The following is a 27,272-nucleotide window of genomic DNA, read 5'->3' on the forward strand; positions in this document are numbered from 1 at the left end:
GGAAGGGCACCTTATGCACAGGGAGACAGCTTAGGGGGCAGGAGAGTATGGAGGGATGGACACTGGGAAGTGGTACCTTGGGGAGGAAATTGGAGGGGAGCTGTTGCATTGTGGTAAACTGTGGTCAGTGACATGAGACAAAGTATATGTGAACTGCTGTATCGAGAGTGAATTTGTTCTGTAAATCTTCACCCAAATCTAAATAAAATAAAATTAAAAAAAAAAAAATTACTGATTTTACATAAAAATTTCTGACTTTTGTGAAAAAATGCAAAGTTGTGAGAGCATAATTTAATTCTGATGGGCAGCAGTTGACTGGATGTGGGTGCCAGCTGTCCCCTTTAAAGGCGCTCTCCTCCAGTACATTGCTATATTTACCTGGGCCACTTTACTGATTTTCATCATCTGCCTGTTTCCTAGATATTTGTGTTTATAATCTCTGAAAGATATGAGATGCCATTGACCTAACTGATGTGTAGACCATGATGAAAGTGCAGTGAGAATGAAGATGACAGTTCCTTGAAAAATTTTGATAATTGAAGTATGTATAGTGGGAATTAAAGAAAGTGGAGGAGTTGCCATGAAAGTAGGGGGACAAAAAACAAGGAAGAGTGTGATGTTGTAGAAGCAAGAGGGAAAACAAGATGTGAATTGAGAGGTGGAGCAGGTAATGGTACTGGGAGGCTAAACTCAATAAAGAATTGAAAGCTTTCATTAGATGTAGTTACTAAATAACATTTATAACCTATTCCCCCCCCCCCTTTTAATCATTCTGCAAGTCTCATTTATTACCAAAGCCTCAGTAGGCTTCATTTGATGGGTTTTGATGTGCATCAAGTAGGTGCAGTGGCATTTTTATGTCCATTAATGAAACCAATTTCCAAAATGTCCAGAGATTATGTTTCTAAATTATCATTTGAGAGCCCTGCTTTAAAATATTATCTTCACACTTACCCATTTTTAGTTCTTATCAGCTTATCACTTTGGACTTAATTCATTGAATCAGAGATTTTTCACTACTTACATTCTCATTCTCAGAAATTCTTATACTGTACTCCTTTTCTTGTCCCTGAATGGTTACTATCAGAGAAGCTTAAGACCTGACACTTTTGAAAATGTTTTAATATGTAATAATTAACAGCTTCATTATAATGTTAAGTTTACCTCTGGTAGCGTAGTGCCTAAGGCACTTGACTGCTAACCAGAAGGCTGGCAGTTCAAACCCACCAGCCACTCCTTGGAAGGAAGATGCTGCAATCTACTTCCATTGTGATACTGCCTCAGAAACCCAAGGAGGGGTCACTGTGAGTCGGGTCCGACTCGATGGCACATAACAACAACAACAACAACAACAATTTCAAACTAGTAAAAATGACTTTTAAATTACATTTTATTAAAATTATATTTCATTAAAAAGATGCCCCATGAGCAAAATACGTAGAGAATGAATTAATTTATTACTAAGTAATTCCTTAGGCACTCTGGTGACGTAGTGCCCAAGGCATTTGACTGCTAAGTAGGAGGTTAAAGATTCAAAGCCAGCAGCCACTCCTCAGAAGGAAAACTGGGCAATCCACTTCCATAGTGATACTGCCCCAGAAATCCAAGGAGGGGTCGCTATGAGTTGGATTCAACTTGATGGCAGTGAATTTGGTTTGGTGTTTTGGTTAATTCCTTACTTAGTAATATGTGTCTGGATTCAAAGAAAGCCTGGTACTTAATCTCTCCTAATGTTGGTCCTTTTCACTCTACCTTGGAAAAATAGAGAGTAATAATTTCTTATTCATGAGCAAAGAGCCTTGGGAGATACAGTTGTCTCCAAAACAAAGAACAACAATACTTATTGTCTATTATAAAATATCTGGGCTCCCTAAGTTCTAGGTTCCTTTCCTGTATCAAAACCCACTGTGTGTATGTGTGTGTGTGTCAGTGTCATAGCCTACTTTGCATTGCCTTATGGCAATTAGGGCTCAGAGCAAGTCCAAGAAAATGTTGATACTGACCACTGTTATTACTGTGAGTAATAAAGTACTTTGGCCCCAATCTAGACACTTTGTGTCTTCTGCCAACATCTGTGAAACTGTGATAGGCTCAGTTACTAGCTTGCAAGTAAGGTAGAATTTTAGAACCTTTGCAGTTCTTTACAGTTATAATCATGTTCTGCTGATAGGAAAATTATTTGTGGCTTAATAACACAGTAACTCAAGTTTTTAAAAAATCAGTATGTAGTGATTATATTTCATTAATAAATTGCTAATGATTCACCTTTCTATTTCCTTATTGTGAATATTAGCTTTTAAACCAGAAGGAACAGAATCATACTTATTTTCCCTCCATAGCTTTGTTTTTCTGCAATTATCAGTAGTCTCTCATTAAGGACTTTTTAGGGGATCTTATGAACCACAGTATATACACTGTGAGAGTTTTAGAAGTATTGTTGTAAGTTGTATTTTCCTTTTGCCCCAATTTAATTTCTATACCTAGCAGACTTCATGCATTGCTTATTAATCTAATTGGCCAACTTAGACAGTGATATGAGAATTTTTGTTTTATTCCTGATTTGTTTTGAAAACAAGCTGGGCTATTAGTGCTAAAGGGAGTATCATTTTTAAACCTGACTTAAGCCCGCCTGTGACAAAACATTATAATTGTTGTGTATATAATATCTTACTTCCATTTAACCTAACCTCAATAGATCAGAGTCATCTTGCTATGCCCCATGTGCTGTTGTATCTTATGTGTCTTGTGAATTTACCAAGAATTAATTGAGCTTTCAAAGAAAATGTGCTGAAGAACATGAGCGCTTTAGGAAGAAAAGAGCAAATGAGCATTGTTTTAAAAACAAATTCTTTGGTTAGTGATTCCAATTGCTGCCTAGTCTGACTAAGAGCGACCCTATCAGACAGACTAGAACTGCCCTAGATTGTTTCCATGGAAACAGACTACCACATCTTTCTCCTGTGGAGTGGCTGTTGGGTTCAAACCACTGACCTTTCAGGTAGCAGATGAGCACTTATCAACTGTGCCACAAGGACTCCTTATGGTCAATGAGGTGCAAAAATAAAAAGTAGAATTTTCACACTTTTTTATGGACTGTTTTCACAGCTCTTCTTCCTAACCCTTTCACTAGTAAGCTTTATTTTTGAAACTAGAAAATAAATGTTACTATGTACAAAGTAATTTTATGGCTCCAGTAAATTTATTATTTATTAAAGTAAAAAGTTAGGATATAATACTAGAGATTAGAAAACATGAAATTTATCGCATGTATAAGATTATTGAGAAAATCAGTAATAATGTTAAAGAATATATTTTCTTTGTTTTTACAATCATATACAAAAATGTTATAACTCTAGATTAAAGTTTCAGAGTGTAAAAATGAGGATGATACTTCTCTATACAAGGAAATAATATTTGTTTACATTCTGAAGAAAATACTATGACTTTTTAGAAAAGAAAAAAAAAACTATCACAAATTCTGAGTTTTTGTGTCTTTCTCTGTGAGAGCCAGGAATATTCATTTATGAAGAATGGGTGGATTTAATTATGACTATGCTTGGCAACCGTAGTTACTTTTCCTTTAAAGATGAGTTGTTAAAAGGCAGTGTGGTAGTTAAGATTATGTGTCAACTTGGCTGGGCCTGGTTTTGAGTGGCTGGGCAACAGGATATAATTATTGCCCATGATGAGACTGGTAATCAACTCCATGGTAGAATCTACTGGAGCAGCTGAATAGCTGCCTTAGGGACGTGGTCTGCTTGCAGTATATCAGGAGAAGTTTTGAGAAAGGTCTCAGCAGCTTTTTGGCACCCTGGATGTAGCTGAGTCTTCATTCAGCAGCCTGCCATGCCCGGCTGATTTTGGTTCTGTCTCTGGAGTGGAATTAGTGGCCTGCTGTTTTGTTTGATAATCTTGGGACTGTGCCTTTGTATTTGTTGACCTTTGGTTGGCTAGCCTCAGTGGCCAGCAACTGCCTGAGTTAAGAAAAGCCTCTAGCTCCAGTGGGCCGGCAGCGAGAGAAAGAGCTAAAGCCCAAGGTGGAGGGGCTTTCGTCTAGCCCCTAGAGCTTGGCACTTGGAATTCAGACTTCTGGCCCCCTAAACTTTAAGAGAATAAATCCTTGTTTGTTAAAAACACCCACCTGTGGTATCATCTGTTAGAGTTGCACAGGAGAACCAAATTATTTGCCTTTTCTGTGAGTTGCTGGAAAATAATTATTTTTCTCCTACTGATGGAACAGCAGTGATTCTTAACGGTCTGATAAGAATCTATCCTACTTCCATATCCTTTAAGAAATAGGCATAAAAAAGAAGTTTGGATTTTAGGAATAAATGTAAACAAAATGTCAACATACTATAAGAATTGAAGTAGTAATGCTTTGAACTCATAATAAAATCAAAACATAGGATACCTTGTGAGTAGCCTGGTTTTTTTTTTTTTTTTTTGATGAAAGTTAACCCTCAATTTTAAGATAGTGACATTTAGCATATCTTTGTTGATTAAGGTGAATTTTCAAAGTTCAGATAAAATCTAAAAATATGTATTGGTAAATATAGATAAAAGAGATTTTTTTTGCATTGAAAGTCAAAACAACATTTTGCATTTCTGAGCTAAAGTGGATTTTAAGCAACTGTAACCACCAGTACCACTCTGCCTCAATTAATGTAAAAAGCATAAGCTTGTCAATGTTGTTCTTATGTAGAATTGTCTTGGTTATTTTTGATTCTTTGCATTTACCTATACAGTTTAGAATCAGTTTATGATCCCTATTACAAAAATGCCTACTGAGAACCAAGCACCTTGAAGGAGTGAGTTGTCGGGCCTGCTTGCTCTGGACCATGGTCTTGGGGAACATCAATCTTACTTGGCACAAGGTGGTACATAAAAATATCATTCTGCATCTTACTTTGATGAGTAGCAAATGAGGTCTTAAAAGCTTATGCACCACCATCTAAGATGTGACTATTGGTCTCTCCTGGCTTGGAGCAGAGCAGAGTGAAGAAAATAAAAGACATATGGAAACAATGAGTTCAAGGGACTAATGGGTCATGGGAACCTCAGCTTATACAACTCTAAGACCAGAGGAACTAGATGGTGCCCAGCTCAGAAATGGATCAAAATTGGAGATCCTGGATAGGGTGGGAGGAAAATTATGGGATAAAAGTAAAAAACACAAAAATGACCAGAATTATGGGTCAAATAGAGACTGATGAAACTCCCAAGACTGTGGCCCTGTGTTACCCTTTAAACCTAGAATTGGACTCACTCCTGTGAGTTAGCTCTCAGCCAAACAATAGAAAGGCATATGAGCTAACACCTACCCCAGGGAGATACACCCCTTAGAACAGTCAATTGTGAGAAATGGGAAGTGCAACAACCACATAGAAGGAAAACTAAACAGATAGGAATGTGTAGGTAAGAAGGACACAGAGAAGGGATAATCACAGGGAGGAGATGGGAGGAGAGATGTTTCATTGTAGGGATTTTAATTGGTGATGTGAAACAAAATGTGTATGAATTATTGAGTGTAAACAAACCTGCTTTGTAAATTTGCACCCAAATCACAATAAAAAATTGAAAAAAAATGTCTAATGGGATTTTTGATTGGAGTTGTATTGAATCTATAGATAAAGTTGGGAAGAATTTACATCTGTATAATATTGAGTCTGCCAATCTTTTAAAGTGTTATGTATTTATATCTTTAATAACACTGATTGTATATGTATGTGTGCATGTACATGTGTACACATATGTGTGTTTCTGTTGTAACTTTGTACATATTTTGTTAGCCCTATTTCTACTTGATATTTTTAGATGCCATTGTAAAAATAACTATTGTTAAAATTTTATGTTGTAATTGTATATTACTGATATTTAGGAATACAACTGGTTTTTGTATATTGGCCTTTTATCCAGCAACTCTGTTGGATATTTTTTATTATATCTCATGGTTTAATTTGTATGTTCTTTTCTGTTTCCTATATGTAATCAATGCATATGTAAAACCTGCTCTAATTTATGTTTTTAATTGATTCTTTCTTTGATTAATATATTTGAAAACACATTATAGTATACCTTTTATTACTTGAATACATTAAACCAATTCAAAATAAAGAAAGTTAAAGATGGTGAATAATTCCAGAATACAAAATTCATTTAAAATTCTACCAAAATCCACTTATCATTAGTTAAAATTTATGTTGATCTCTTGATGCATTCATTCTCCATAGTTCTTAACGCTAGATCGTAAAGTACGTGCAATTATTAAAATGCTTCAGTACTATTCCATAGATACCTTTCCATGGCAATAGATATTTTCTGAATAATTTGAATTGTTGTAAACATTCCAGTCTGTGGTTGTGGTATAATTTGTCCTGTTATTGCTATGGGGCATAATTGTTTTGAATATTTTGCTATTATGGGCAAAATAAGCTACAGTGATGAGACTTGTGGATGAGTCTTTGCATTTTTTTCAACTTCTGTTCTTGGGAAAATTTTCATAGGAAAATTCTAGAAGTAGGCTTTCTGGGTCAGGATGTGTAGGCTTTTTATGCGCTGAAGGATTGCTTTCTTGAAACACATAAATTCTCATTCACACTAGAAGCATAAAAAAGTTCCTGTTTCCAAACACCGCAGTCTTTGTTGATATTTATACCATTGTTATATGGAATGTTTCTGTTTTCTCACATTAGTTAAAAATAAAACCTATAGCCTTTTATAGGAATCTTGGTGGCAAACTGGTTAAGCACTTGGGGTCTGACTCGGCACATAACAACAAAAACAGCTAACCAAAAGCTTGGTAGTTTGAAATCACCAGTCGCTCCACAGGAGAAAGATGTGCCAGCCTGTTGCTGTAAAGATTTACGGCCATGGAAACTCTATGGGACTGTTGTCCTCTGTTCTATAGGGTTGCTATGAGTTGGAATCACATCAACATCAATGGGTTTGGTTTTGGGTATAGTGTTTTATGAACTAGTGTTTTCATGAAACTCTTTTACCTTTTTTTAAAAAATCAACCTCTTGACATTTTTTGTCTTCCATTCCTTTTAGTGCCATTTTAAAATGGAGGATTTTCAAGTTAGAATTTCACACTCTCCAGTTTTTACAGAGGAGGAGACAGACCTGCAAGATGAGTGAATTGTCAGTTAGTGAGCTATTGAAACCCTATTCAGTGCTGCTTTCATACATCATATTGATCTGATTTTCTTTACTTTTCAAGACATTAAAGGGTAGTTGCTCTTACTGTTTTGGTAGACTTATTTGTTGTTGTTGTGTTGCTGTTATGTGCCGTCAAGTGAGACCCGACTCATAGCAACCCCTCCTTGGGCTTCCGAGGCAGTATCACTACGGAAGTAGATTCCCCAACCTTCCTTCCAAGGAGTGGCTGGTGGGTTTGAACCACCAGCCTTCTGATTAGCAGTCAAGTGCCTTAGGCACTATGCTACCAGAGGTAGACTTATCAAGATCCATTATTTTTACTACAGACTTATAGGCTTATTTATTAAGATTTTATCTGTCATGACATTATATGAAGAAAGCTTTCACTTTTCAAGTCATCTAGAGATTTCTGTGTTAGTGGTAGCATAGTCAAATCTCTAAACTCCTTCTCTGTAAAATACTTCTGTACCTTCCCTAGACAATATTTAACTTAATTACATCAATTTTAGTTGTATACCTTGTCTGTCTTGAGCAAATGTGATGTAAGATACAGTCTGTGGCCTCACAGAGCCTATGGATTTCTCATGGGCCAGGCATCTTTTTCTATGATAGCTATAACACATTGCCAGCATTATTTATGTGTCTCTCCACTTAATTGATGGTGACTTCTTTTTGGGTGGGATCTCTTACCTATATTTGTGTTCTGAACGTAACACAAAGGCTGCCACCATATATAAGATCTCTTTGTTGTAATCTCTCTAAATCTCAATTTGCTCATCTGTATCATGAGTGAAATATATAATCTATCACATAGTGTTACTGTGACTGGTAATACATATAAAGTACTTAATTTGGTGATTGGCAGAAAGTAAGCAACCAATCAGTGGTTACCAAGTCATATGTTACCAAGTTACCACTTGTTATCAAGTTACATAGAGATTGCTGAGCCCCAACCCCAGATATTCTTATTCAGTATGTCTGAGGTAGAGCCTGAGGATTAACAAGTTCCCAGATGAATCTGATGTTACACATGATAACATATGTACACTTGATAACATATGACTTGGTATGTCATTTATTAACTCTTGTTATCAAGAGTTGCCACTGACTGGTAACTCTTATTCTTATCCGAAGTCTAAACCTAGTATCTATTACTGACAGATCAATTCAGACTAATGATGACCCTATACGTGTAAGAGAAGAAATGTGTCGGATTTTCCATGCCTAATTTTTCACAAGTAGATCACCAAACCTGTCTTTGGAGGTGTCTCTATATGGACTCAAATTGCCAATGTTTTGGTTAACAGCCAAGTACATTAACTGTTTATGTTACCCATTGACTCCACTGGAAGTCTAAAAATCCTGAAATCATATTATTGCAAGTGCCTGGCCACCTGTTGGTTTTGTATTACTTTCATTTTTTGTGGATTGACAGTTTATCTTTGATTTCCAGTGGATTTTAAGTTAATTCAACTTAAAATTAAAGTGGCTTGTAATTATAAGCGGAAAAGAAAACAGAATACAAACTTTGGTGTTCATGAAAGCTTGAAGCTTACTTAGTTAGGCCTTTTAGATTATCTTCCTTTTCTTTATTTTTTCCTTCCCTTTGGCCCTTTTATTTTCCCAAGTATCTGTCAACACACTAAAATTTCATACATTCCTCCAATTTTTATAGTATTTTTTTAAAGCCATTGGTATTTTCTTTCTTGCTATTTAGTAGAAGACGTAGTAGAGACCACCACCTACCTCATCTAGTTTCTTCAGTTTAAAGAAAGATGTGAAAATTTATCCTCTCAGTTCTTTCTGAAGTTCAGATCGTTAGTATAATGGTTTTTAAAGAATCTGGTTTATTTTTGTTGTTTTTTTTGTTTTTCAGAACTCACTGCACTGTATTTCTGTTCTTCACTCATGAAAACAGCTGCCCCCCACAAGCATGCACACATTAACACACCATCCTTCCACTCTTACACTCTCTCTGTGGTGAGTGTTTGACGCAGCTGACAAAAGCATGGGTATCTACTGCACACATTTTTGTATATACTTTAATCAAAGTTCCCTTTCTTCTTAATAATTACTACCCTTAGTTACTATTCCAGTGAATACCTGTTTGCACCTTACATTTCATGTAAATGAACTGTGACAGAGTCTTATTTATACAAGTACTGTGGAAATGTAGCTTGGCCTTTTGTAAATGGTTATTTATTTATATAAATTTTATTGTGATGTAGGTGAAAGTTTACAAGGCAAATTCATCTTCCATACAGCAGTTCACATGCACTTGGTCTCATGACGTTGACTGTAGTCTCCTACAGTACAACAGCTCTCCTCCCACTTCCTCCCCAGAGTTACCTCTTCCTTGTGTCCTTCCATCCCATGCACTCCTGACCCCTGCCCCAAGCTGTCTCCCTGTGCATACACAGCCCTTCTGTTCTCTCATGATTGAGCTCTCCAAGGAGTGTATCTGCCTAATGTAAATGTTTAGCTCATATGCCTGTCTTTTGTTTGTCTGGAAGCCACAGGTGTGGGTTCAATTCCAGACCTGAAGGGCAGCTAGGGGTCGTAGTCTCAGGGGTTCCACCAGGCTCTATCAGACCAGCAAACCTGCCCCCCCCCCTTTTTTTTTAAATGATTTTGAGTTTTGATCCACATTGTTCTCCTACTTTATCCAGGATCGTCTACATAGACTCCCCTCCTAGTGATTGACAGCGGTAGTTGGAGACCATCTAGTTCTTCTGGTCTCATAGTCATATAGGCTGAGGATCCACATGGTGTACCAGTCCCTTGGACTAATTATTTCTATGCATCTTTGGTTTTCTTCATTCTTCATTGCTGTCGATGAGGAGAAACCCATCGTTGCATGTAGATGACTGCTTGCAAGCTTTTAAGATCCCAGTCACTATTCGCCAAAGTAGGATGTGGAACAGTGTTTTTATGTAGTATGTTATGTCAGTTGAGCTTGATGTCCCCTGTGACATAAATTGTTATTTCTTGAAGTGGTAAAATTGTAGAAGTCTGCACATTTTTAATAATTTTCTCTGGGAAATAATTGTTTGCTTAAAGGAATTATATTTTGTATATATCTTAAATATTGATGAGGATAATTTTTATTATGGTAATAGATATTGAAAGTATGCATTTGGGTAAAATATTTATTTGGTATCCTTCATATACAAAATTAATTAGTCTTAATTTTTCCATATGAAGGATAAAATATTCTGTTCTTAAATCAGAGGTCTTCAATTCTTATTTATTTATTTTATTTTTCCTTGACTATTATGGTCCCTGTCCTTTTTGTGTCTTGAGTATTTGAAACTAATTTGGAAATGAAAAATGTGCTTTTAAGGCACTACTTTAATGATAACTCTAATAAAGCTGGGCATAATTGAATATTTATTCTTCTCATCATAAATCAATAGCATTATAATATTATTAAAGGCTTTACTTGTTTTTAAAACAGCAGCATTTTTTAACCTTAATAAGAGTCTGACGTGTGTTTGTTCTAAATGGCATCTGATGTGGTGTCTCTATGGTTTTCTGTGGTTTCCTGTTTTTTTCATACATAGAGAAAAGCATTTTGAGGTATTAAGCTACATATTTTTTTTGTCTTTTAATGGTACATAAATTTTTTTATGAATAGACCAATGGTATTCTAAGTCTAGCATTCATTTATTCCATTTCCCACAGTCCTCTCCTCCCACCCTAAAAATTCTTCCAGCCTTTACTGCATATTCCATCATCTAGCTGTTTCTTATATACCTCCCCCTAGACTTTATCCTTATATCTTATTTTACCCCTGAAGTGAGATTCTTCAAAGATAGAGATGGTATCTTTTATTTGCATAAGTATATTTCCCAACAGTACGTTGTCTGAACAATTAATCAATGCAATAGATAAGTAGATCTTAAAGTATGATCCCCAGACCAGCAATATCAGATTCACCTGGGAACTGGTAATCCTCAGGCCCTACCTCACCGTTACTGAATAAGAATATCTGGGGTTGGGACTCAGCAATGGCTATGTAAAGCCCTCCAGGTGGTTCCAATGTGATAATCTTTGACAGCTTCTGCAGTAGATAACTATTGAAGGATATGAAAATTGTACATTGATGATGATGCTTCTCTGAGAGGATTGGCATAAGAAGGAGCCAGGCAGGAATCTACATATGCTTAATCCAGTCAGTCGGTGTCTTTCATTTGTCAAGACATACTGGTAAAGAATATCCTAAGATTTACATATTTTCAGTCTTATAAGAGGATATGTATAGCGCTTATGCTGTCATTTTGTGAAAACTGTAATTAAAAACAGTAAAATGCACTCTTTTTTTTTCTGCCTATTTAGCAGGGTACCTAACATCCTAAAAGCCAGAAGGTTAGCTAAGAAATGAGTATGACTGTGTGCTACTTTCATGGTAGGGCCAGGGCTGGCTGAATGTTGGAAGTTGCTCAGGGGATAGGTTGGAGGAGAGATTTTTTAAAATTTTTTTCTCTGCATTCCCTTCTATATGATTCTAAGCTTTTGAACCATGTAAATGTATTGTCTATTCGAAATTTTGATAAGTGATATTTAATAAATTAATGAATAAATGTTAAATACATTCCCATAAGATAGCCAGTGTAGTTATTTTTCCCTCAGAATTAATACTAAAGTTTAGATAACATGTGCTTTCCATCTCTGGAGAAAACAATAGAATGGAGGCAGAAATATCATGATATCTTTTAAATGTAACTTTCTTGAAAGGGTAGCTACACATTACTCTTTCATGTAATGAGTGAACAGTTCCTGCTGTTATATGGACCCATCATTTTTTGTTGTTGTTGTTAGATGCTGTTGAGTAGATTCTGACCTAGTGACCTCATGTGACAGAGCAGAACTCTGCCCCATTGCAAAAATGTAACCTTGATTCATAACTGACCAACCCGGTGGACATAAATGACAAGTTTCTAACATACAGGGATTTGACCTAATACCTTTTTTCAGGTGTATTTCTAGAGATATCTTGATAGCCACAGATTTTGAGTGAAAAAGTGATTTAGATATTAGCAGAAACCATTGCATGTGTTCTGAATTATGAACAATAATCTGAACTATTTGCCTTTTAATACAAATGTTATTTATTAAAATTATGATTGAATTGTGCTGTTTGAACAGAAGATATGTATTAAATGACACTTAATTCAATTATTCCCCCCCCCCTTTTTTTTTTTTTTTTGTACAGAACTATTGTACCATGGAAAGTATTCAGACAGTGCCTTCATGAGGTCCATCAAATTAGTTCTGGCTTGGAAGCCATGGCTCTAAAATCAACAATTGATTTAACTTGTAATGATTACATTTCAGTTTTTGAATTTGATATTTTTACCAGGCTATTTCAGGTAAGTGTTATATTGCTTAATCTGTCCATCTTTCCTTCTTTCTCTTCTTCCCTCCTCTGGTCTCCTTTTCCTGTGCTGCCCCCTCCTTTTTCTCTTCTGGTTCTGTTCACCTCTCTCCTCTCCCCTCTCCTTTGTCTCTGTCCTGTTCCCTCTCCTCTCCTTCTCTCTCCTTCCCTTCCCCTACTTTACAGACACACACACACTCTCTCTCTCTCTCGCTCTCTCTCTCACACACACACACACACACACACAGAAAATAGTGTCATTTTTGGTACTCTATAATTTTAAAGCAAGTCTTTATTGTAAGTTTACAGGCATTACTTTAAGTGTAGAGTGAGTCATTTGGTTTAACTTTATAGTTATGAGAATGAAGATCCTGGTAAGTTGCTTGTCAAGCTTAGAAGATTCATGCAAAGAAACTTTTTTAAATTCCCTATTTAGTTTCTTAGACCCTGATGACTCAGTGGTTAAATTCTCAAAAAGGTTGGTTGTTCAAACCCACCGCTTGCTCGACAGAAGAAAGATAATAGCAGTCTGCTTCCATAAACATTACAGCTTTGGAAACATATGGGACAGTCTATAAGTTGGAATAGACTCCACAGCAGTGAGCAGTTGGTATTTTTTTGTTAAATTTTTAAAAGAGTGCGGTTGCTAGAGTCCTGTGCTACCTTCCCCTCTTTGCCTTTCTCATTAAGTGAAAAGGAAAATAGAAAACAGAAATAGCAAATTATTCTCTATAGGACTGTATTGTGGTAGGTATTGTTTTAAACCTCCCTTTCTCATTCAGTCATATGTTATGAACATGATCCATGTCAATAATTATTTTCAACAATATAATGTTCAATTTTTTAGTTTATGTACAGTATTCTTTGCAAATAGCATATCAGTATAAATTTAACAAATTGCTCTTTTGGAAAATTTCAATATTTCCCTCCTTCCCAACTTTGAAATTAACATTCTTTCCCTATTTATTGTTTTTGTTCTTTTACTCATTTCTCCATAATTGTCCTTATTTCATTATTCAGAAGCAGTTACAATAATATGAGGAAAGTCAGATGCTATTATTTTGTTCTTTTACGTGTTTTAAATGGAATCATTTTGATCATGAAAACTTGAATTTGAGTTTTGAGTTTGGCTCTGCCACTAAACTAAAATATAATCTACGGGATTTGATACAAATAGTCACAGAATAAGAGAGTCTTACATAAAATTTCTAATAATATTATTCTAATGATATAAATACATAGCAAAGTGGAATGAAAAGAAAGCCAGGCTTATATTCTGACTTGAGTTTTTATTATTTTAGTCTGAACTGAGATTTATTCTGTTTGAAATGTGCTTTCAACAAATGTTAGAGTATAATAGTGGATTTCATGTTTACTATGTTATATGAGTTTTACTTCTCTGATTTAGGACTTTGCTTGCCAGTAGCCTATAAGGGTTGGGGTGATTGACTTATGCCAGAAAACAAGATTTCATGGGATTAACTTTTAATTTATGAAAGAACTCATTAAAAGAAGACAAATTAACTTATCAACAATATTTATAGGGTACATTTTACATTATTATTAGCTTCAAAATTGTAAATCTACCTGTACATCTAGGGTAGCAATTTATATTATTTTCAAATTATATTTGTTATTTTCAGTTTTTATAGTTGTTTTATGATTATTCCCTTGGTTTATATGTTGTTCACAGATGCTTTTTCAATGAATAAAGAGACAATTTAGAAAAATAAGTGTATCACTTGATACTGATAATTTTTTAATGAAACCTCTCCTTTTTCTAAAAGTTTTTGGTATTACTACTCTACTTAACATAATTCAAAGATATTCTAAATAGTAGTTTTACTACTTTACCTTGGGAAGGCAGGGGGTGAAGGTGATTTTCATACATGATATCTAACTGCTTATTCGAGGGAGAGTGTGTTTTTGGGAGGAGCCTGCATATCTTTCTGTGTGCATATTATATACTAGAATGCTTCAGAGTTAAGTATTAAAGGTATGAGGGCAACTTTATATGAGTTAAAAGCTTATCCAAACTGCTATTTAATATGTGCAATATTTTCTTTTAAGCTGTTGCACTTTAAAACAGTCTAAGTACTGCTCTAAGGCTTGTGTATCTTATTTATGTTCAGTGGGATAAGAAAGGAAAACGAGTAGGGCTGCTATGTAAAGTTATTCATAACAAAAACCAGAATCTTACCTTTGAACCAAAAAGTTCTTAGTCACTTTTATAACACATTAATTACAGGTAACTGAAAGAAAACCTCCTGTGGGTCCATATATATTTCTTAAGTTCTTTACTTTCTTTGGTTTCTATACTCAATATTCAAATGCTTTGATTGTATTGTAATACATCTGCCTTAAGATAAAATAAAATTAGTTCTATATATAAAGAAGTAGATCTTTTACACATTAAAAAAATTACACTAACTGAAAAATTGAGTAATAATTTTGTTAAGCTATGTTCATGGATTCTACATAAAAATAAACGTTTTGTTAATACTGGAATCGCCTGAAAATATATTTTGTTACAACAATGATATTAATCATTGTTATATTAATTTAGTTTTAAATTACTGGAAGATGAGGTATTTTAGCAGAGTGGGATCTGAGAGGGAATAAGATATGCTCTCAGAATTTGAAGTTCAGCATATGCACTTAAAGAAAGAGTCAACAGAGGCCAGGAGATGAAGTTGAAGATTGTCTAGGGACTGCAAGAAGTGAGAACACTGGATACTTGCTACCCTTCTTTTTGTCTTCCCTTATCCTGCAGTCTAGCCAGAACTTGAGCAGATACTGGGGAGTTCTCAGGATTTTGTAGTGGTTACCTTCCTTGTTCTCTCTGATTTCTGCTGCCCCACCACCTTCTCGTTCTCCTCACTTGGTAGTTCATTGATGCTGAGATTGAGTGACTGGAACTAAAATCCTAGAATGGAAATACTAGGAGTTTGCTTCTCTCTTTCCTCTCCCTGGGGATGCTATTCTTCTTCTATTCCTATTTTCCACACTTCTAGAGAATGTTAAGGAGCTCTAGTGGTGTAGTGGTTAAGGCATTTGGCTATTAACCAAAAGATCAGTGGTTCAAACATACCAGCTGCTCCATGGGAGAAAGATGAAATGATCTGCTTCCACAAAGATTCCCAGCCTTGGAAACCCAAAAGGAGTCACTATGAGTTGGAATTGACTTGATGGCAGTGAGATTGGTTTGGAGTTTTGGAGAGATTTGGTTGTTGAGAAATGGAGAACTAAATTTGAGATGTGGCAGAATAAGGAAAGAATGATCTGAGTGTGGAGTATATTGCACTAGTGGAATAAGGAGAAAGAGAAAAAAAAGAGTAGGGATGTTACTAGCTGTAACAAGGAAAAGAGTTTCTGGGCAGACTGGTCAAAACCCTACTTCCTATATCACATGGAAGGCAATAAGTGGGCTGTTCTTGAAAATAGTAGCATTTGGAAGAATGGAAGGATGAGTCTCCTTAATTCACTTCATTATTTTTTGTCGTCATTTGTTGTTGTTGTTGTTGTTGTTATGTGCCATCGAGTCGGACCCGACTCATAGCGACCCCTCCTTGGTTTCTGAGGCAGTATTACTATGGAAGTAGATTGCCCCATCTTCCTTCCGAGAAGTGGCTGGTGGGTTTGAACTGCCAGCCTTCTGGTTAGCAGTCATGTGCCTTAGGCACTATGCTATCAGAGCTCCATTTAGTCATTTAGGAATGTGAAAATAACTTTGTTTTGGTGTGTGTGTGAAAATATTTCTTTTAATATAAAAGCAAATTATAGAAGTAATTTTTATTCTCCAAACGCTTTGTTTTGGCTTCTTTAAACCATGACTTGGCAAAATAAATAAAAAAGAAAAAAAACAAAACATAACTACCACGTGTTTCTGACTGTTTTGAGTGGGCTGCATTTACAAGAAAAACAGTACACAGACTCTTTCTATTACATAAATGTTTTTACAGTAAGAAGCTGGCCCTCTGGATGATATACTAATAAATGATTGCTAAATACTGTAGCTGTTGGCTCAAAACTCCACTTTTATTTTTGCTTTTTCACTTGTATTTTGATCTGTATATTGCCTGTGTATGCAGTTCAGCATTTTAAAACATCTCTTCCCTTAATTTATATGAATTTTTATAGAAGTAACCCAAATATTTGTTTGATACTCTTTTCATCCTTGTCCTTTATAGATGTGAGGAGAAGATCAAAACAGAAACCAGTGCTTAAAACATCATTTTCTCTCTCACTCTCTCTCTCTTTTTTTTGAACATATGCTGATATTCCTCCAGGTATTGTTTTATGCAATTTTGAGTCATGCCTTAAGCAGAAAATTGAAAACATATTTTTTCAAGTACTAGCCAGAGTCCCTTATAATGATATTCCCCAGAGATGTTTTATTTTTTTTCCCCAATTAGATCATTTAGTGTGATAGAGAAATGCCCTAAAGATTTTTCTCTTAATAACAAAGAAAGGCTGAAATCTTTTCATTACTAAATCATTCTTTACCTTGTTATCCTTATCCCAAGGGATATAATCTTTGAAGAAATCTGCCTTGTAAATTTCAAACTTGCTTAACATTAATAAGGAACATGTTTTAAAACAAACAAAAGTAACATTCATGTCTAGGATGACTGTTTCAACTACTTTAACTTGGCAACTGGAAATGTCTTCTTTTTCTTTTATGTAGAAGATTTGAATTAATAATCTGGCACATCAGGTAGAGTGTGCTGCCAATTTCTTGGCATTAAAGTAGCTCCAGCCTTAAAAATACTGCAGAGATGATTCATCTGTACCCTCAAGCGAAGTTGTCTATCACCAGCTGCCTTTTTTTCTCTAGCCATGGCAACTGGAGTGACAGCTAATCACATTAAAGACAGAATCTACAATGATACAAACCAGTGTTTAGGTATTTCTAAAAAAGGCTTCTACATAACTTAGACTTTACTTGTGTAAAGATGAATCTACTGTGAGTATAAGAGTATGTTACCATGGAAAGAACACTAACCTGGGAGTCAAGGCTTTTAGAGTAAATCACTCATTATCTTCAACAACAGTTATTGCTGCCTGATTACTATGTGTCTGATACTTTGCAAAGGGGTGCTGGTATCCCATTGGTGATTGAGCACATTCCTTGTCCTTATGGGGTTTATGGCTAATGTGTAACCTTTGTCATATCACTTAAGTTCCATGATATGTTTCTTGTTTTATAAAATGGGAAGCCTGATAATGATAATTAGAATGATAATAATTAAGTTTATTGAATAACCACTAAATGCCATTACTGTGTTAGGTGCATTCATAAATTATTTGATTTAAGCCTCACAGTAACCTTATGAAATAGGTACTATTATTATATTCATTTTCAGAGAAGAATTAAGATTAGAGGATGAATAAGGTATCCACGATCATATAGTGACTAGTTGTTGACATAGCCCAGATTTTATCGAGAAGCTCTCAGACAGAATACCCATGTGGCCCTGCCTTCTTTCTTCCTTCTCTGTTCATTCAACAGATTTATTCACCATTTGTTAGATGCTGATGGTACAGTTGTAAACAAAACCCTAGTCTAGATGTTGATGGTATAGTTGTAAAGAAAACAAAGCCACAGCAAGGTAAGAAGCATGAAGAGAGGTTACAGTTTTAAGTTGGGTGGTCGTTAAAGAAGTGACACTTGGAAAAAGGAATGAGGTGGCTATTTGGAGAAAAATAATTCATGTAGAGGATCAGCAAATACAAAGGCTCTCAGGTAGGACACTGATTTCATGTCAAGCCAACAGCAAAAAGGCCAGTATGGCTGGAGAAGCAGCACAAAGAGAGTTGTAAAGAGAGTGGGACAGAGGTAAAACTGGGGTGGCACCATGAAAAGTCAGTCCTTCCATACTGTTTGTAAGGACTTTGGCTTTTATTCAAAGTTAGAGGACTTTGCACAGCAGTGATAAGATTTATGTTTCAAAATGATCACAAATGCTGTATTGAGGAGACTCTGGTGAGAAGACACTGCTTTTTCTTTATCCTCTCCATATTTTGTTATCCAATTTGTGCTCTACCTAATCATATTTCTCTAAGAAAGGATAAGCTATTGCATGTTCCCTATTAAATGACAAGGGTTGACCTAAGCCACATAAGCTCATATTAACTTTAAAAGTATCCAAGAGAATTTCGCAACTGTGTTAGATGATGGATTGGTATGTAATAGGGTGTTGCTATACCCAAGATAATTTCTTTTCATTTATATTTGTAGCCTTGGGGTTCTATTTTACGGAATTGGAATTTCTTAGCTGTAACACATCCGGGTTACATGGCATTTCTCACATATGATGAAGTTAAAGCACGACTACAGAAATACAGCACCAAACCTGGAAGGTAAGTCTTGTTAGCAGTAATATTATGCCATTTACCTAAGGATTAAAAATCATCTGTGGTCATTCTTAAATAAATCATAACACTCATGGGGAAAATAATGCTAGTAAACCCAGATCTTGCTTTTTCTTTGAATCCATTAATTTGATACATTGTGCTTGTTTCTAAGCAAATTGTTTCTAAATTGAAAAGGAATGTGGTACTATATAATTTTCAATGAATGTAAAGAGCCATTAAACTCTGACTTCTAATATTCTAATTGCAGTAGGCATTAATATATTGACTTTTTTGACACCTATGTTTATGTGTAAAATCATAAGGATACATTTGAATACTCAAATATAGTGCTAAAGACAATTCAGTTTATGTTCATTTCTTTAGGTTATTTTTCAAGACATGTTTACTTTGACTCTATGATAAACATATTTAAATACATGATACAGCTCATTGTTAAAACCCTAACCATTTTCATGTCTTTAGAATCTTCCATAATAACTCATGCTTCAGAATTTTTGTCTTATTCGCCAAATGATAGAATGGAGAGATGCTCAGAGAAGTTGACTGTCTGGCTTTGGACAAGAAATTATACCTCCTTAATAGCAAATATGGGACCAGAAAATAGATCTCTTCCCTGTTTAGTGCGTTTCCCACTATATCTCATCTAGAAATATACTAGGCACATAGGAGGCATTTTTGCCCTGGGACCTGCATTGTGGCAGGCAGTTTGCTGGGTATAGCAGTAATGACAGTAAAGACCTAGACTTTGAGTGTTCACATTTTAGTAGGAGTGGCCATTCCAATGCCCAGTAGTGCATTGGTTTTTCTACACATGTGATTTCGTCTTAGGAGTGAATTTGGTAATTTAAAGCCTACCTTGTTTGTAACATTATTATTAAAAAAAAAAAAAAAAAACAAACTTATAGTGCATATGGAGTTTGTTTAATAATTTTTTTAAGTTTAAGCCAATAGTATTAACTCCTTCCCCCCTCCCCTCAACTACAGTGACCATTTCTACCTTTTTCTTTTGTTCATTTTTTAAAGAGTTATGTGGTATGTTAACAAAGCAGGCAATGGATACTGAAAACAGTTTTACTCTTCTTGAAAGCATCTGTGTTTAGATCAAGGAAGGTTGGTTCTCATTGTGACCATTAGAGCAGGTCAGGTGTTTTACATTTGAACAGTAGCTTAGAGAAACAATTCTCTTGCATTCAAATTTCTCTCGTGGCCCAATTTTTGCATAATTTTTACTCTCTTGATTGGCATCATATCAAGTATCTTCTTGTTCCTGCAATATGATTTGAAATATGTGATGTGATTGAAATTGTGGTGTGATACAAATTCCATATGTGAGTTTTAGAGAACTTATCTTGTTCAATCTTCTAAATATAATTATGGAAACTGAAGCTCTTTGGGTGGTATTTTCTCTTTGGCTTCATGGTAAAGAAAATAGTTTGGCCTATTTTATACTTATTTGGGTTCTTCAGGTTGTGCTTCATTGGATTCCAACTAACAAAATCATTTTAGTTACCTGATGAAGTTTTATTTGGGTATGTAAGTGAAATATGCATTGACTAACATAATATTACAGAATAGCCTTGAATGCTAAACTGTCCTCCCAATATCAAACAAATTTATTTCATTAAGATAAGCATGTAACTTAAGAGAGCAAGGTGCTAACATTAAAGCAAAAATTTACTTCATGGGGGAAGGGGTTTTCGGCTACTAAAAAAATGGTCAGATGCAAATGATTAAAGAGTATCATGCAGATGAAACAGAATTGGAGAAAAGTACATGAGAGGAAGAAATTGCTCTACAAAGCTGTATTATGATTCTTACTGATCTCTATTAATAGCTTGATCCTCTTCTATTATAGTTTTAGAAATACCATCTTAAAACAGATAAGGACATTGCTTAAAACCTGAACAACTTCACAACTATGCTTTTGTGATTCTTAGTATATGAATAGACATATTTTAATAAAATGTAAATATTTTTAATAAAATTAAAAATTACTGTAATGCAAAATTGTCATGATTTTCTCCATTATATCATACTTGAAATCCTGCTGAGATCAGTAGTGCACACACATCTGTAAGATTTCTGTTTGACATCTGGCTGTTCATTTGGAAGAAGTTTATTATATTAATTTGGTAATATAGTTGTTTAAAATTAATCTTTCAAATTATAATCTATATCCACTTTTTTTTTTTGGTACTCTACAACCATAAAGTAGAATTATGTATAGATTATTTTATCTGATTTGGATAAAGAATGGAAATGACTGACAAAGAGATATCCTGTTTTCAGGATACCTAGTTGAATATGTTTATAGACATCTTTGAAAAGTCCTTTAAAAAAGTTCAATAACTCATACAAAGATGTTCATATTAAAACAAATTAGTTTTTTCCTTTCTTCAAAGACCTACTTTCCTTGAAAGACAAAATAATATTATACTACTAAATACATGAGTTAAATAAATCCAAAACTATGAGTTATTGTTAGGTGCTGTTGAGTCATTTCTCTTAATGTTTGGTACAACAGAAGGAAGCATTTCCTGGTCCTACACCAACCTCACAATCATTGTTATATTTGAGCCCATTGTTGCAGCTACTGTGTCTATCTTGTTGAGGGTCTTCTGTTTTTTATGCTGACCTTCTACTTCACAAATCATGATACCCTTCTCCCGGGACTTTTCCCTCCTGATAACATGTTTCAAGTCCTTGAGATGAAGTCTCACCATCTTCACTTCCAAGGAGCATTCTGGCTGTAGTTCTTCCAAGACAAATTTGTTCATTCTTCTCACAGTCTGAGGTATCTTCAGTATTCTTCACCAGCACCATAATTCAGAGGCATCAATTTTTCTTTGATCTTCATTATTCAAATACTGTCCAACTTTTTTTTTGCATTGTAAGGCAATTGAAAATACCATGACTTGGATCAGGCACATCTTAGTCTTCAGAGTGACATCTTTGCTTTTTAGCATTTGAAAGAGTGGCTACTCCCATGAACGTTGATTGTGGATCCAAGTAAAGTGAAATCCTTTATGACTTCATTTTTTTTTTCTGTATTTATCATGACATTGTTTATTGTTCTTGTTGTGAAGAATTTTGTTTTCTTTATGTTGAGTGGTAATCCATACTGAAGGGTGTAGTCTTTGATCTTCATCTGTAAATGCTTTACGTCTTCTTCACTTTCAGAAAGCAAGGTTGTGCCATCTGCATATTACAGGTGTTTATGAATCTTCCTCCAATGTCATGTTCGTCTTTATATAATCCAGCTTCTTGGATGATTTGCTCAGCATACAGATGGAATAAGTACAGTAAAAGGATACAACCCTAAAACACACCTTTCCTGATTTTAAACCACTCACTATCCCCTTGTTCTTTTCAACTGACTGACTCTTGTTCTATATACAGGTTCCCTATGAGCATGGTTAAATATTCTAGAGTTACCATTCTTTACAATGTTATCCATAATTTGTTATGATCTGAGTAATCAAATGCCTTTGCATGCCAGTAAAACACTTGTAAACATCTTTCTGGTATCCTGTGCTTTCAGCCAAGGTCCATCTGACATCTGCAATAATCTCTCTCATTTCATGTCTTCATCTGAATCCCACTTGAATTTCTGGCAGTTTCTTGTCAATGTACTGCTGGAACAGTTTTTAAATTATTTTAGAAAAGTTTTACTGCGTGTGATATTAATGATATTATTCAATAACTTCCACATTCTGTTTGGTCACCTTTTTTTGGAATGGGCATAAATATGGATCTCTTCCAGTTGATTGGCCAGGTAGCTTTCTTCTAGATTTGTTGGCATAGATGAATGAGTATTTGCAGCATTGCATCCATTTGCTGAAACATCTCAATTGACATTGCATTAATTCCTAAAGCCTTATTTTTCACTAATGCCTTCAGTGCAGCTGGAGTTCTTCCCATACCATCAGTTTTTGATCTTATGCTATGTCATAAAAAGGTTGAATGTCAACCAGTTCTTTTTGGTACAGTGACTGTGTTTTCCTTCTATCTTCTTTTGATGCTTCCTGCTTCATTCAATATTTTGCCCATAGTATCCTTCAATATTGCAACTTGAGGCCTGAATTTTTGCTTGAGAAATACCATTGTGTTCTTCAGTTTTGGGAAGAAGTTTTCTCACATTATTTTACAGTACTTTACTTTGTCTGCCTGTGCCTTTGAAATCTTCTGTTTAGCTTTTTTACTTCATTATTTCTTCCATTTGCTTTAGCTACATTATGTTCAAGAGCAAGTTCCAGAATCTCTTCTGACATCTATTTTTGTCCTTTCTTCTTCTTCTTTTTTTTCTTGTCTTTTAATTTTCATTTTTCTATCTTCAGGTATAATGTCATCTCACAACTCATCTGGTCTTCAGTCCTTGGTGTTCAGTGTATCAGCTCTATTCGTGAGATGGTCTCTAACTTTAAATGGGATATATTCTAGGTCATACTTTCACTCTTGTGGAATTTTTTTCAATTTTTGCAGCATCAATTTGAATTTGCATATGAGCAATTGATGTTCTGTTCCACAGTCAGACCCTAGCTTATTCTGACTGAATGATACTGAGTTTCTTAATCATCTCTTTACACAAATGTAGTCAATTTGATTCCTATGTATTCCATTTGATGAGGTCCATATGTATAGTTACTATTTATGTCCTTGACAAAGGTGTTTGCAGTGAATAAATTGATGGTCTTGTACAATTCTGTCATGAAATTTGCATTCATTCCTATCATGAAGGCCATATTTTCCAATTGCTGATCATTCTTCTGTGTTTCCAACTGTTGTGTTCCAATCACCAGTAATTATCAGTGCATCTTAATTGCATCTTTGATCAAGTTCAGACTGCAGTAGTTACTAAAAATCTAGTATTTCTTAAACTGTGGTATTAGTTTTTGGTGCATAAATTTGAATAATACTCATATGAACTGTTCTTTCTTGTGGGTGTATCCATTTTATCCTTTCATTGACAGCATTTGTGCTTCAGGATAGGTCTTGATTTTTTTTTTTTTTTTTTTTTAAACAATGAATGTCATGCCATTGCTCTTCAGTATGTCATAAGACACTTGGCTGCTAACCATAAGGTCAGTACTTCAAACCCACCAGCTGCCCCATAGAAAGAAGATGGAGTGATCTACTTCTTTAACTATTTACGGCCTTGGAAACCCAGTAGTGGTCACTATGAGTCATAATTGACTCAGTGGCAGTGAGTTTGGTTTTTAGTTTTTGGCATAGTAAACCATAGGGTTGTCTGATTGAGAATGGCCAATACCATTCCATTTCAGCTTACTGAAGCCTAGGATATTGATTTTTATGTGTGCTTTTTAATTTTTGACAATTTCTAATTGTCCTAGATTCATGTTTCATACATTCTGTTTTCTGATTATTAATGGTAATTTGTAGCTATTGCTTTTCATTTTGAGTCGTGCCACATCAGCACATAATGGTCCCAAAAGCTTTACTCTGTCCATGTTATATAAGAGTTCACTCTACCTTAAAGAGGCAGCACTTCCTCAGTCATATTTTGGTACCTTCAAACCTTTAGGACTTGTATTCCAGCACAGTTTTAGACAGTGTTCTGCTATTCATAGGTTTTCACTGAGAAGTTTCTTTAGAAATACATCACCAAGTTCTTCTGTCCAGTCTGTCTTAGTGTGAAAGCTCCATGAAAACCTGTCCACCATGAAATACCAGTGGCATAGCTTCCACCATCACAGAAACCTGCAAGCCACCAGAGTACAGTAAACTGACAGACCAATTGTTGCAGACTCTACAGTTAAATACTTAAATAGTTACTATTCATGTTCTTGACCAAGGTATTTACAGTGAATAAGTTGATTATCTGGGAAATTATCTTGTAAAGTTACTTTTACAGTATACTTGATTCAATTACTAATATATATATATCAAGAGATAATTATTTCTGCCACATACATACATCAGCTAACAAACAAACAACAAAAAAAAAACAAACACTAGTTGTTGGCAGGTTGATTCCAACTTATGTCAGCTCCATGTGTGTCAGAGTCGAATTGTGCTCCCGAGAGTTTGAGTGGTCTTTTTATTTGGAAGCAGATCCCCAGGGCTTTTTTCCTGGGCATTTCTGAGTGGTCTGGAACCACCAGTCTTTCACTAAGCAGCTGAGTGCATTGATCTTTTGCATTACCCAGGGACAGCCTCTAGAGTACTCAAATTTAGCCACCTGATTGTGTCGACCTACCTTTGATCTACTAAATGGGTTATAAAATTCAGATATGGACATCATGATAACAAGTTTGATTCAATAAACTTAAATGTCTAAAACAAAGTAAGTAATTAAGAGAGTGCTAAATGAATAAATAGATGATGATGAATTTAAAACTAAGTGTCTCCTGTTATTTGGGATTAATTTTAAGGGACTTATCTTACATTTCCTTATATGTTCAAACTATTTTAACTCTCTAAAGGAGGATACTAATTACATTTTTATTTATTTACTTTTAGTTGACCTATTTCCAAAAAATGATTTCTGTCAGAGCCGTTTCATACCATTAGCACTTTTATACACAGCACTCTTGATGGTGATGACAAGAAATCATTTTATAGATTATAATTTCAATTTTTTTTCATATTACCCCAGAGTAATTTAGATGAAGAAAAAATTATCACTATTTCTTTTACAGGTGAACAAATGGAATAACAAAACCAAAACCTGCTGCCATTGAGTCAATTCTGACTCATAGCAACCCTGTAGGAAAGAGTAATAATGTCCCATATGCTATCTAAGGCTGTAAATCTTTACAGAATAGACTACCACATCTTTCTTCTGCAGAGTGGCTGGTGGGTTTGAATTGTTGACCTTTTGGTTAGCAGTTGAGGACTTAAACCACTACATTTCCAGGGCTTGCTTAAATGGAATATTAAAAAACCCACTGCTGTTGAGTGGATCTGACTAATAGTGACCCTCTAGGTTAGAGTTCTGTTGCTGCAGTGCTTAAGGCATTGGACTGCTAAACAGAAGGTTAACAGTTCAAACCTACCAGCTGCTCTGTGAAAGGAAGATGAAGCATTCTACTTCCATAAAGATTTACCACCTTGGAAACCCAGTGGGGGTCTCTAAGTCAAAATCAACTTGATGGCATTGGGTTTTCAGGTCAGAATAGAATTGCCTCCATTGGATTTCCAAGGAAGCTCTGGTGGTGTAGTGCCTAAGGCATTTCATTGCTGACCAGAAGGCTGGTGGTTCAAACCCACCAGCCACTCCTCAGAAACAAGGTTGGGCAATCTACTTCTGTAGTAACACTGCCTCAGAAATCCAAGGAGGGGTTGCTATGAGTCGGATCTGACTTGACGGCAATGAGTTTTTTGTTGAGTTTAGGGTTTCCAAGGCTGTCAATTTTATGGAAACCCACTGCCTCATCTCCTGTGGAGCTGCTGGTGGGTTTGAACTGCCAACTTTTATGTTAGCATTCAAGTACTTAACCACTGTGCCACCAGGGTTCCTCTAAATGGCGTACCAAAAAACAAACTCATTACCATTGAGTCAATTACAACTCATCGCAACTCCCTTTGGGTCTCTGAGGTGGTAAATCTTTACAGAAGTAGGTCACTCAGTCTTCCTTCTGTGGAGTGGCTGGTGGGTTTGAACCGCCAGCCTTCTGGTTCACAGTCAAATGCTTTAGGCATTATGCCACCAGAGCTCATAAATGGAGTACAGTGGAGTTAAATAAGTTAAAATATAGAAATTTATATGAGGACTTTTAAATGATTGTTATTTTTTTTCTTTTGCTTAAAAAAACCCTGAGTAAATTGTTTAACTGTTAGAATATATTTTGAATGTCTTGAAACATTATTTTCTCTTGTTTTTCAGCTATATTTTTCGATTAAGCTGCACTAGATTGGGACAGTGGGCCATTGGTTATGTGACGGGGGATGGTAATATCTTGCAGACTATACCTCATAATAAGCCCTTATTTCAAGCCCTGATTGATGGCAGCAGAGAAGGATTGTAAGTAAAAGAAATGTGAGAGGGTGCTTATTGGTCACAAATTTGAAAAATTGAGACTGCTTTATGTTAAAGAGAATGTTTAGTGAGGCTGATAGTGTGACCGTGTTTTTATTTCAACACTAAGAAGTGGATGCTTTTTAGTTTTTATTATTCATTTGTTAATATAGACATTTAAAAGTAACCTAATTATTTGAATCCAACTATATGTTAGGAGCTCTGGTAGCATACTGCCTAAGACACTTGACTGCTAACCAGAAGGCTGGCGGTTCAAACCTACTAGCCACTCCTCGGAAGGAGGGTTGGGCAATCCTACTTCCGTAGTGATACTGCCTCGGAAACCCAAGGAGGGGTCGCTATGAGTCGGGGCCGACTCGA

The 27,272-nt window shown here is 35.3% G+C and overlaps 1 protein-coding gene across 1 annotated transcript in view; it reads left to right on the forward strand.

Annotated features, from left to right (window-relative positions):
- The window catches only part of CBLB (Cbl proto-oncogene B), a 300,380-nt gene that overhangs the window by 151,780 nt on the left and 121,328 nt on the right, over nucleotides 1-27,272 (forward strand). The window contains exons 5-7 of the mRNA XM_007946571.2: nucleotides 12,374-12,530; nucleotides 18,777-18,898; nucleotides 26,760-26,897. Coding sequence (XP_007944762.1) covers nucleotides 12,374-12,530; nucleotides 18,777-18,898; nucleotides 26,760-26,897 — 417 coding nt within the window. The remainder of the gene's footprint in view (nucleotides 1-12,373; nucleotides 12,531-18,776; nucleotides 18,899-26,759; nucleotides 26,898-27,272) is intronic.

This window comes from Orycteropus afer, unplaced genomic scaffold (genome assembly GCF_000298275.1).
Source record: "Orycteropus afer afer isolate SDZICR_OR568_19922 unplaced genomic scaffold, OryAfe1.0 scaffold00166, whole genome shotgun sequence".
Taxonomy (NCBI): domain Eukaryota; kingdom Metazoa; phylum Chordata; class Mammalia; order Tubulidentata; family Orycteropodidae; genus Orycteropus; species Orycteropus afer.